Below are 11,733 nucleotides of genomic sequence, written 5' to 3'. Positions count from 1 at the left end.
TCAGATTGATCTGAGATGTTACACAGCTGCAAGCCCACCAGGCTCCCCTCTCACGTGCCTGTGTATCAGACTTCATTAAGCCTTTAGCTTCAACATACAGATAGGAAGGGACCGAGGAACAATATATAGCTGAAGAAGGGTCCAAGTGTAACCTGAATCCTCAGTTTCCTGTATCCTTAGTATGTTAATTTAACATGGAAGGTGGGTCATTCAAGAAAACTTCTCAAGGTGTTAAACAATAGACTGTATACGGGTCAAGCTTATGCCTCTCTGATGTGTCATGTGACAGGAGGGAGCACACTGAAATGGGTCATTCGTGAAAAAAAGGACTCATTCAAACTGGTAAAGTCACTTATAAATGTATGAATCCTTGAAACGGACTCGTAACAATCCTCCCCAACCCCTCAAAAAGTAGATTCTTGAAATCCCCCAGGCTGCTCTATTTGTTGCCCCACTATATCAACACTGCTGCTTAAATATGAGTTAAACCAGATACTTCTTTTATAAGATCCTCCAAGGACAAAGAGTGCAGCCATTACTCAATGCATGTGATCGATTTTATTGGAAAGATACTTCATTCTCCTGCCTCTGTAAATTGAAATTCTAACATGTTCTTCCCTTCGACTTTTAACTTATTTGTCCACTGCAGACAAAAAACAAATTAAATGAAAAACTGAACTGTCGTAATTGACCTGTATAGTATAACAAATACTCTCTTTTTTTTTCAACATAAGAAGCGGTAAAAAGGTTTTTATTATTCAATACAAATAAGCTACAAAAGACTTGTGAATATTGAGTTGGCAGTTACAACTCTGCCACCACCTTGTGGTCGTCTTGGAACATGACGACCTATCTGGAATATTTACAGTGTTTACAAGAGACATAACTTACTTAAAAAAAAAAAAAAAAAAATCATAACCAAATATACAGGATCTTGAGAAATGAAACAGCATCTTGACCAAAACTTGGATCTGAATATGGGAAGGGCCCATATATGGAAATCCATCATCCTTCTCAAAAATGTCACCAGATGTAGCAAGATTTGGGGTAGTTTATTCAGGTCTACATGATTCCCTGAGGCGGTCCCTTCCCTGAAATCTTCTTGGAGCACTCCAGCAAAGCGTTGTGGATATCTTTGGCACAGGAGATCTGAGACTTGATCATGCCGAGGTATTGGGCGTAGGACATGGACTCTGTCTGCACCGTGTCCGGCTTGGTGGCGGTCGGGACCAGGTTGGGTGAATGTTTGGCGCTGTCGATGCTCTGGGAGAGGCACTCGTACGCCAGCCGCTGCACAGAGGAGACAAATCGTGAGTTTGAGTGGTATATACATGCGGATACAGTACACCTAGTCTGTGGTACACACAGACGGCCACCTGGGCTGAAAAAGCCTCTCAATTAAGACTAAGGGACAGGAAAACTTGATTCAGACTATCGTTTATTAAATTCTCCCTTATGTCCAATCTTATCTTAATGCAGTAGGCACAGTGTGTTGTGGCTGCAGTGTATACATCACTACATTTACCTATACTCATTTAAAGCAATGCTGTATTCTACCAAGTTATATTAATTAAAATGGTCCTTGTGAGGTGAGTTGGCAGTGTCTTAATGTTAAAGTGATATGGCTTTAACAGGCTTGAGCTTTATGTATTTTCAACGTCAACAACGTGTCGGTTGTGAGCGTGTATTGTGTTGACATCTTACCAAACACAGCTCCAGTTGATCGCAGAGGGCATAAAACTCCTCCAGACTCTTGTCAAAGCGCTGAACAGACGTGTCGCTGCTTTTGCTAAACCAGCAGAAAACAAAGACACGTTCATAAAAATCAGACACATCTTCCTTCAGTCCCCATTGTTTTAACGTTAAACGTTCCGCACAAGCCAGCCAACTTACATGCCGTTGTCAATTGTGGTGTTATGTGCTAAATTCAGGGATGCAATCTTCATGACATTCTGAAAGTGAATAAATAAAGCGATATGTTTTTAGGCACATCGCGGCAGATCTTTATGTGTTAGGTGAACTCGTTAGACCAACTTAAGCTGTTGTGATCTGATGATTTTGGGCACACTTACCTGCAGACTCTCTTTCAACTGTGGAATAAGCATTTTGAATTTATGTACAGGATCAAAGTCTTGCTGTTGTTGTTGTTGTAATGAAGTAGCCTGTAATCCGGGCTGAGACATCGGCCCGCCAGGCTGCTGCTGCTGAGACGCCATCTTGACCGGCCACTGCGTAGAAGCAGGAAGATGACTTTAATATCCGGTTTGTCGTTTATCAAAATAAAAGCGTTTATGTAACTACATAGCTTTCAAACTAATGTTTCAACCTATGCATAATGATGCAAGGGCCAGTCCACTCGTGTCAGTACACACCGCTAACTACGCTATTCCCACGAATACTTTGTTTCTTTGGAATACTACTACTACTACTACTTTGCCTTGATATTGGCATCATGTGTCATTTATTCCAGTTTAGTTTATTTGTTTGTTAGTTTATTTAACGTTAAACAGTTTCAATGTGTTGCATGCTAGAATCATGTATTGTAATTACAATAAAGCTGAGGCAATTACATCCAATCGATTATATACAGTGTACACTATATACTATAGTACACTAAATTCAATAATATATTTTTGCGTTTTATCAATTATGAATATTCTTGACATTGGTTACAAATACATGTGTTCATGTTGAATCATTGCGTGGTCGTGCTTTTCCAGTGTGGCCCTACTTGTTGTGTAAACAGTTTAATCATATGGTAAAAATGTAAATAAACTATAATTCTAAATTCAGTACTTTGGCTGTATATAAATAATGTGATAATTTTACTGTTGTAACTATTGGGATACTTTATATAGTACACAATTCGGTGGTTCTACCATTCTTGGATGTTTTGCTTGTTGACGTTTTTTGGGGGGTTTTCATATAGTATTTAATTTTGTCTTTTGTGATTTTTAATTGCTTGTCCTGAAGTTGCTTCTTTACGGTTTTCTCGGTGGTTTCTTGAAGGCAGCAGCAGCAGAAGCGGAGGAGGCCCTGCAGCCGCTCTTCTCACGCAGAAACCCCGTAGTGCAACACAGCAGCGCCATTCTAACTGCAACAATATCCAAAATGGCAGGAGCTGATGGAGACGACTCTCTCTACCCTATCGCCGTTCTCATTGACGAACTGCGAAATGAGGATGTTCAGGTACGTTAGTAACACTTGAATCGTCGTTTATATTGTTCTGTAAAACATTTTTACGTGACGTTATTTTGTCGCGCATCTTGTCGCGCTAGTTAAAGCTAAGCTAACTAGCACATACGCAAGCTAACGTTCCCGACCAAGGCCTATCAGATACGTCCTGCCAATATAGTTGATTTGCTATCATTATTTAAGACGTTAACTATTAATCGTTTGTGTTTTTCGCCGCGTAGCTCTATCAACTAAAATGTTAAAGCTGTGCAGTTGACGTTAGTTGGTAACACAAGCTCACCCGGTCATTGGTTTTATCGTCTAACAGAATGCTAGCTAATGGATTCAAGTTAGCAATCACAACAGCAGGGCGTTCCAGGCCGCAGTGGGTAGACTGTTATTGGCCTGTTTATCAATGAATGTATCGTTAAATATATAATTTCGATTCAGCTATCTTTAGAAACGCTGATGAACGTTAACGTTGCATTTTACGTTACTGGTTGCGAAGACGCGGACTGTAGCCAAGGTTGTAACGTTAACCTCAAATGCTGTTTTACCAAATCCTACCTTGTTTAGCTGGGTATAGTAAAGCTTAACATTAATCATTGACACCGTTTATTGAACGTGCATACACTTTCTTGTGATTGTTTATTGCCCATCTTGTGTACAGTTACGACTGAACAGCATCAAGAAGCTGTCCACTATTGCCTTGGCACTTGGTGTTGAGAGGACTCGCACTGAACTCCTTCCTTTCCTCACAGGTATTAAAGTGAATTATCTCACCCATAAAATTATTTTAAGGTTGTCACGTGGAAAAATGCTGAATGTGTTACTTTTAACTGCTAGCTGTTGTATCAGTTATTGTATTACAACTTCAGACATAAATATGTTAACACATCTTTAATTTAAAAAATCTAATCTTTACAAATTTCCCCCTGGGGATGAATAAAGTATCTGTCTATCTAATGAGTCTTCCTGTGATCCCTTAGACACCATCTATGATGAAGATGAGGTGCTCTTGGCCTTGGCTGAGCAGCTTGGCAATTTCACTATGTTGGTGGGAGGACCAGAGTATGTCCACTGTCTCTTGGTAAGTCATCGGAGAATTTCTTTTTGCATGTTTTTAATGACGAATTCAGTTTTGGGTTATGGATATTTCTGAAATCTAAATGTGTTGTATCTGTGAATGGTTGCACATTAACCCTATCTGGTCTTCTGCCTTCTTGACACACAGCCTCCTCTGGAGAGCTTAGCTACTGTTGAGGAGACCGTCGTCAGAGATAAAGCTGTTGAGTCCCTGCGCAAGATCTCTCAGGAGCATTCTCCAGTTGACCTGGAGGTCCACTTTGAGCCTTTGGTGAAGCGGCTGGCCAGTGGTGACTGGTTCACTTCTCGCACATCTGCCTGTGGTCTCTTTAGCGTCTGTTATCCTCGTGTCTCCAGCACCGTCAAAGCAGAGATCCGCCAGTAAGTAATTTAACACCTGATGTGATTGTTTTAGACTTCTCAACAGGTTTGTTTATTCGGTTTTCTCTGATAAATTGTCTGTGGCTTTCTCCAGGCATTTTCGCACCTTGTGCTCCGATGACACTCCTATGGTGCGTCGTGCTGCAGCATCTAAACTTGGGGAGTTCGCCAAAGTCCTGGAGCTGGATTATGTAAAAAGTGACATCATTTCCCTCTTCACTGCTTTGGCCTCTGATGAGCAGGTACGAGCAGTTGTCTTACTTCTTCTCAATTCTAAACTGCTGTTGAAATCTGTGTTCTGCATCTCCCCTCCTGGCTGTTAAACCCAGGAATAGCCAAATTGATCATATTACCTTTCTCCATCAGGACTCAGTGCGGCTGCTAGCCGTGGAGGCTTGTGTCAGCATTGCCACTCTGCTGCCTCAGGAGGACCTGGAGTCCCTGGTGATGCCAACCCTGCGCCAGGCTGCAGAAGATAAATCCTGGAGGGTCCGCTACATGGTGGCTGACAAGTTCTCAGAGGTAAGCAGCAGAATGTTTTCCCTGAAATCTTCCTCCTGTTACTGACATCTTGGTTACATGTAAAATTGGCCAAACATTTCTATTGAGAACAAGTGCATTGTAGCCCAGTGTTGCCCCAATTTGACTCTTCCATGGTGTTGGGTTCAGAGTCGAGCTGTAACAAATACTTCCAGAGTGCTGGTACTTCTGCATTGGCAAATGTAACCAAGACATTTACATTAATTTGGTACCAATTGCTTAATCAATAATGTGTGAATTTACATTTGTAAACTCTTATGAATAGAGATTACATGCATTCACTGATGCACAGTGACAGTGTTAGGCTTACTGGTTCACATTTCTTTTTAATCATGTGCAATGCTGGGAAAAGCATGTCCCAAACCATCTCTATTTGCAGTTTTCACGATTACTGAAATTCACCATAATCAACTTACGGTGTGTTTTTTTGCATTCCAAGATAAAGTCCTATATCGTCCCATCCCGAGGATCCACACACCTCCCTTGTTGCTAAAGGCTGCAGATGGTTGTCTTAACATTATTGGTTAAACTAGAATGAAGCAATAAAAACACACAGAGGTGGTTAAAAGTCCTCTTAATGACCATCTCTCTTGCTGGACAGCACCTCAGTGAGCCCAGGTTAACTAGCTCATTTCAGCAAAATGTTTTCTATTTCTGATTTTTGTAGGTTAATATAATTAGTTTTTTAAATGTTATGGTCAACTTTGTTAAGCCAAGTGTTATGTTCATGAATCGGGGAGGAACATTGGTTTGTCGCGTTCATGTCTGATGTAGGGCCAAAAATCACATCTCTGTAGTTTTAGGCTGAATGACAAATATGCGGTAAATATGGTATTTTCTACCATTGTCGGCTAGATGTTCATTTGTAAATCAAAGCTACATGTGAGATGTCACTTTTATTAAAATGGATATCATATGACATAGTTAAGCTATGTTTGAGACAAATATTTGAGGACTGCTTTAATTCAACTATATCATGCTGTTTTCAATTTGTCATTCAGGATTATTCAACTAAAGTGTTCTGTAATGAATTCATCTTTGTTTATCAGACCTGGTCTAGGTTGCATCCCCTGACACATACAGTTGTGGTCAAAAGTTTACATACACTTGTAAAGAACATAATGTCATGGCTCTCTTGAGTTTCCAGTTATTTCTACAACTCTGATTTTTCTCTGATAGAGTGATTGGAACAGATACTTCTTTGTCACAAAAAACATTCATGAAGTTTGGTTCTTTCATGACTTTATTATGGGTTAACAGAAAAAGTGACAACATCTGCTGGGTCAAAAATATACATACAGCAACATGAATTAGCAATTTTGGTGACTTAGAAAGTTGTGTCAATGAAATGAGCTTCATAGCATGGCCTCTTAACTTCTTGTGAGTGATTATGAGTGACTACAGCTGGTGACTTCTCTGAGGCCATTTAAATAGGGCTCATTGGATACAAACGCCCACAAATGCTACAATGGGAAAGTCAAAGGAGCTCAGCATGGATCTGAAAAAGCGAATCATTGACTTCAACAAGTCAGGAAAGTCACTTGGAGCCATTTCAAAGAAGCTGCAGGTCTCAAGAGCAACAGTGCAAACAATTGTTTGTAAGTATAAAGTGCATGGCACTGTTTTGTCACTGCCACGATCAGGAAGAAAACGCAAGCTATCACCTGCTGCTGAGAGAAAATTGGTCAGGAGGGTGAAGAGTCAACCGAGAACCACCAAAAAGCAGATCTGCCAAGAATTAGAAGCTGCTGGAACACAGGTGTCAGTGTCCACAGTCAAGCGTGTTTTGCATCTCCATGGACTGAGAGGCTGCCGTGCAAGAAGGAAGCCCTCGCTCCAAAAGCGGCACCTTAAGGCTCGACTGAAGTTTGCTGCTGATCACGTGGACAAAGATAAGACCTTCTGGAGGAAAGTTCTGTGGTCAGACGAAACAAAAATCGAGCTGTTTGGCCACAATACCCAGCAATATGTTTGGAGGAGAAAAGGTGAGGCCTTTAACCCCAAGAACACCATGCCTACCGTCAAGCACGGTGGTGGTAGTATTATGCTGTGGGGCTGTTTTGCTGCCAATGGAACTGGTGCTTTACAGAGAGTAAATGGGATAATGAAGGAGGATTACCTTCAAATTCTTCAAGATAACCTAAAATCATCAGCCCGAAGGTTGGGTCTTGGGCGCAGTTGGGTGTTCCAACAGGACAATGACCCCAAACACACATCAAAAGTGGTAATGGAATGGCTAAATCAGGCTAGAATTAGGGTTTTAGAATGGCCTTCCCAAAGTCCTGACTTAAATCCCATTGAGAACATGTGGACAATGCTGAAGAAACAAGTCCATGTCAGAAAGCCATCAAATTTAACTGAACTGCACCAATTCTGTCAAGAGGAGTGGTCAAAGATTCAACGAGAAGCTTGCCAGAAGCTTGTGGATGGCTACCAAAAGCGCCTAATTGAAGTGAAAATGGCCAAATATTAGCACTGCTGTATGTATATTTTTGACCCAGCAGATTTGATCACTTTTTCTGTTAACCCATAATAAAGTCATGAAAGAACCAAACTTCATGAATGTTTTTTGTGACAAAGAAGTATCTGTTCCAATCACTCTATCAGAGAAAAATCAGAGTTGTAGAAATAACTGGAAACTCAAGAGAGCCATGACATTATGTTCTTTACAAGTGTATGTAAACTTTTGACCACAACTGTATGAACGTGCACACCTGAAGTGTTTTATTCACAGACAAACACTGTTCACTTACTACCACTTGACAAGCTGTCTGCTCTGAGTACATCCACCTCTCTCTCTCTCTTATGCTTTTTATTAGACGTGCAGTTGTGTTAAACCGGGAGCTTTGTCTTCACTCACGCTGGAGAAATTCTACACAAATGTGTGTGTGTGTGTGTGTGTGTGTGTGTGTGTGTGTGTGTGTGTGTGTGGCTGTGTGCCGACGTCCAATATCTTCATCATAGAGCACATTTGTGTAAAATATGAGACCAGTCGTGGTTGATTAGCTGAAAACTGTCCGGTTACAATTGGCAGCCGGTTAATCGGTCCAGCTCTACTCGTAATGCTGAACCGGGCTGTTGCAATGCGTTCAGGACTTTGGTATGTGAGGCTGTAACTGAGTTAATGGCAGATTAATCTGCATGTAAGTAAGGTTTTTGTTGGAACCAATTCACCAACTCAATTCAATTAGTAAACTTTGAATATCATCATAGTTGGTATGTCACCTGTTACATAGCTTTAAGTATCCACCTTTTATTGTTGATTCTCCATAAAAATTCATCTTTTTTTTTTCTTTTCTTTTTTCTTTTCTGTTATTTTCCCCACATGCTTATTTGGCTATTGAGATGTATTGATTTCTCTCCAAATGTAGCTCCAGAAAGCAGTCGGGCCAGAGATCACCAAGAATGATCTGGTCCCGGCCTTCCAGAATCTTTTGAAGGACTGTGAAGCTGAGGTCCGTGCTGCTGCCGCCAACAAAGTCAAAGGTGAGTACATGAACACACACAGTAATAAAAGCCTCAATACTAGAGGGAGTATCAAGGCAAAACAATGTCAAAATATCTCATTTGTGCTCATTGATTTGCCTTCAGAAGAGAGACTCACTGATAATGAAATGTGTTAAATTGAACAAGTTGTGTTCATGTCTTGTCCAGTCTGTTCCATATTTTTTTATTGATGGTGTTCTCTTCTTTTTTTAGAGTTCTGTGAGAACCTCCCAGAGGACAATCGTGAGCAAATCATCATGACTCACATTCTGCCCTGTGTCAAGGTAAGAAATAAACTTTTCTGTCTGCCACAATGTGACATTTCTCAGTCGAACAAAAACCACTTTGAGTTGCTATGTTTTATAAAGCATGGAAAAAGGACTAGAGGCTTGTCTTTTTATAGTTTTCCCCAAAGCATTCATGGAGGCATGTGGTGTTGTGACAGCATTATACGAACCACTCGTAAAGATACTGAAAGTGTGGACACGAAAAATGTCTATTATACAATTGGCCAGCTGCATAGAATAGTGTGCTCATGATAAAGTACAGTGTCAGCCAAAAAAGCTGCTCTGTAAAATGTAATGCATATTTACAACAGTTATGACTTATTTTCACATTTGTTAGGTTTCATCTTCCAGCGGTGGTACAACTGGTGTTTCTTTAACGAGCTGTACATTGCTTTCCTTCACTTCATTTGCCCAGATCTCAGCAGTTGATTAGTGGAATATTTAAACTTGCCAAATCTAACAAAATAAGGACCAAAATACTTGAATAAGATCTCAGATGAGATGTCGTATTGGCAAACTTCCAGGAATAGAGATATTTCCACAGCGCGACAATCATTAACTAACTGTGCTTGCTTTGATGCTCTTGATCATTCAAATTAAATGAAAAGGAGGGATGATCTGACTATAACCTGTAGAGACAGCAGACATTTAGATATCCAAAGACGGTAAATGGTAATTATAAATGGTTATAAAGCCATTTTGCTAGTCTTCCGACCACTCAATCTACACTACATCTCAACATTCACACACTGTCAGGAGGATGCCAACCTGCCTGTCAGGATCTAATCTTAATCACGTTCACACACACCGATGGCACAGCCGTCCAGAGCAATTGATGGTTTTGTCTCATGCCCACGAACACTTCCACATGCACAGTAGAGGTACGAGGGATTCATCATCCAATTAGTGGACGTGCTGCTCTGCCTCCCGAGCCATTAAGATGCCCCCTAATGGTACCCTCACCAGAAAGGGCTGTTAATGGGGGCATGTTAGACAGTGGTAGACAGTGAGTAAGACATGGTGTCTGTGTGCCAGTAGTTGTCTGATTTTGAACACCAGGTGGCACTGTTGTTTTTGTCCAACACTAGTTCAGTTGTAGTGCTGCTTAAAAAATCTTATATAATTGATTGATTTTTTTTAAAATTCACTATTGGAAGTGGCAGTGAAGTTTGACCTGTAGTGGAATTCCTGGATCTATAAACTATTTCATACAAAAAGTACATATCGGTGTCACAAAGGGGGATTTTGCTGATCCTTTTAACATATCAACTTTGAAACAAAGCTGAACAGGAAGCATAGAAAACTGACAGAAGTCATATGATTCTTAAGTACTCATTTCTTTTTACTTGAAGATCTGTATTATGTTTGATCAGTCATCTTTGAAAATATGTTAGGACACGGTGCCACGAACGTAATGCGTAAAAATAGAAATATTCCGACTTAAGAGTAAATAATATTCAAATTGTATATTACACACAAGTGGATTATATCTTCCCTCTCTGTAGCGTGTGTGTGTGTGTGTGTGTGTGTGTGTGAGTGAGTGAGAGTGTGTGTGTGTGAGAGAGTGTGAGAGACCCACAACAGTAGTTTTTATGTTTTGATTGCCTACATTTTGTCTTAACCGTTTGTTTGTGTGCTCTCTCTTTCACCAGGAACTCGTTTCAGACACCAATCAGCATGTGAAGTCAGCCCTGGCCTCTGTCATCATGGGCCTGTCCACCATCCTGGGCAAGGACAACACAATAGAGCACTTACTGCCTCTCTTCTTGGCTCAGCTCAAGGACGAGGTAAAGACAATGCACACTCGTCATTGCCGGCCTCAGTTCTCTGTGACGCGTTACACACCTGGCTTTTGAAACTCTTAAGGCAGTGCTTAGTTTGGTAACACTCACAACAAAAGCTTCATGTGACGCGCCCGACTTTTACCAACTTCTCTGGCCTTTGGGGATCAGCACGTCTGAGAGAGGTTAAAGCCACTTAGCTGGCTGCCACCGGGCTGGTAGGAGGATGATATGTGCAGTTGGCAGCCAGACAAAACCCTTACAATTAGAGGACCGGGTTGCTGTGTCTAGAGGGAAGAGTAAACAAACGCTGGACACTTTGCAAACTAGATAGGATATTGCAAGATGCATTTTGATTGTATGCATGTTCATAAGTAGTAAGCCTAGGTACTCTGTGGTTAAAGTACGTCATGCTAGCACATTTTAGTATAGTCCTGTAATTAAATTGGACATATCCTTTCATACGTGTCTGCTTTGCATTTCAGTTATTTTTGTGACCGTCGATATGAGACATAACTTTTGAAAGGATTTGTTCCCAGAGCTGTTACAGAAACATATTTGTAGAGCAATGTGTTATGTGAGTCTGCATAAAGTTACAATAGGCTGGATTCTAAAGGAAGAATGTACAATGACATTCATCAGCTAAAATAACAGGTTCATCGAGAACAACTGGCATCTTGTCCTGTGATACATTTCCATGACCCACATTTGCATATTGAGATTAGACACGAGTTTGACAGGTTAGACACAAATGTATGTTAATGTTTTGGAAGGTTTGCGGCTGTCATTTCTTTCACTGCTTCATTTCCTTCGTCCTATTTAAAGATGGCCTTGTTTCCTCACAGCACAAACGAAACACTAAGAGTGTCTAATTAGATTTATGTCCTAACTGACAGCTTTGACTTGCAAATTTCAATAACTCAAGGTGCCGAGGACAGTTTAAAGGGAGTGAGGTGGAGGATGTACTGCAGACGTGCCATTTATTTATTGGCTAAAAT

At 40.7% G+C, this 11,733-nt stretch overlaps 2 protein-coding genes across 2 annotated transcripts in view; one reads left to right on the top strand and one right to left on the bottom strand.

The window, feature by feature from the left end:
- Nucleotides 1-543: 543 nt before the first annotated feature.
- med29 (mediator complex subunit 29) lies at nt 544-2,226 on the bottom strand. The gene is made up of 4 exons (XM_068719921.1): nt 2,073-2,226; nt 1,894-1,952; nt 1,705-1,789; nt 544-1,290 (listed from the first exon to the last, which is right to left on the bottom strand). Exons 1-4 carry the CDS (start codon nt 2,214-2,216, stop codon nt 1,063-1,065), a joined length of 516 nt encoding a protein of 171 aa, XP_068576022.1. The 5' UTR covers nt 2,217-2,226; the 3' UTR covers nt 544-1,062.
- An 836-nt stretch (nt 2,227-3,062) lies between these two features.
- Nucleotides 3,063-11,733, top strand: part of ppp2r1bb (protein phosphatase 2, regulatory subunit A, beta b) — a 15,745-nt gene continuing 7,074 nt past the window's right edge. The window contains exons 1-9 of the mRNA XM_068710955.1: nt 3,063-3,189; nt 3,845-3,935; nt 4,164-4,264; nt 4,409-4,641; nt 4,736-4,883; nt 5,008-5,163; nt 8,553-8,667; nt 8,881-8,951; nt 10,607-10,741. Of these exons, the coding sequence (XP_068567056.1) occupies nt 3,112-3,189; nt 3,845-3,935; nt 4,164-4,264; nt 4,409-4,641; nt 4,736-4,883; nt 5,008-5,163; nt 8,553-8,667; nt 8,881-8,951; nt 10,607-10,741 (1,128 nt within the window). The 5' untranslated portion in view covers nt 3,063-3,111. The remainder of the gene's footprint in view (nt 3,190-3,844; nt 3,936-4,163; nt 4,265-4,408; nt 4,642-4,735; nt 4,884-5,007; nt 5,164-8,552; nt 8,668-8,880; nt 8,952-10,606; nt 10,742-11,733) is intronic.

The sequence above is a fragment of the Cebidichthys violaceus genome, unplaced genomic scaffold (genome assembly GCF_023349555.1).
Source record: "Cebidichthys violaceus isolate CVI_PGR_0920_01 unplaced genomic scaffold, fCebVio1.0.p SCAF_1, whole genome shotgun sequence".
Taxonomy (NCBI): Eukaryota; Metazoa; Chordata; class Actinopteri; order Perciformes; family Stichaeidae; genus Cebidichthys; species Cebidichthys violaceus.
This window is presented reverse-complemented; position numbering and strand designations above follow the sequence as displayed.

Bases quoted from the DNA above. Each gene is read 5' to 3' on its own strand.
- med29 (XM_068719921.1), bottom strand. From the start codon at position 2,216: ATGGCGTCTCAGCAGCAGCAGCCTGGCGGGCCGATGTCTCAGCCCGGA. The intron at 1,953-2,072 runs GTAAGTGTGCCC...ATTCACTTTCAG, and splicing joins AGTTGAAAGAGAGTCTGCAG to AATGTCATGAAGATTGCATC. The intron at 1,291-1,704 runs GTAAGATGTCAA...TCCTCTGTGCAG, and splicing joins ATCAACTGGAGCTGTGTTTG to CGGCTGGCGTACGAGTGCCT.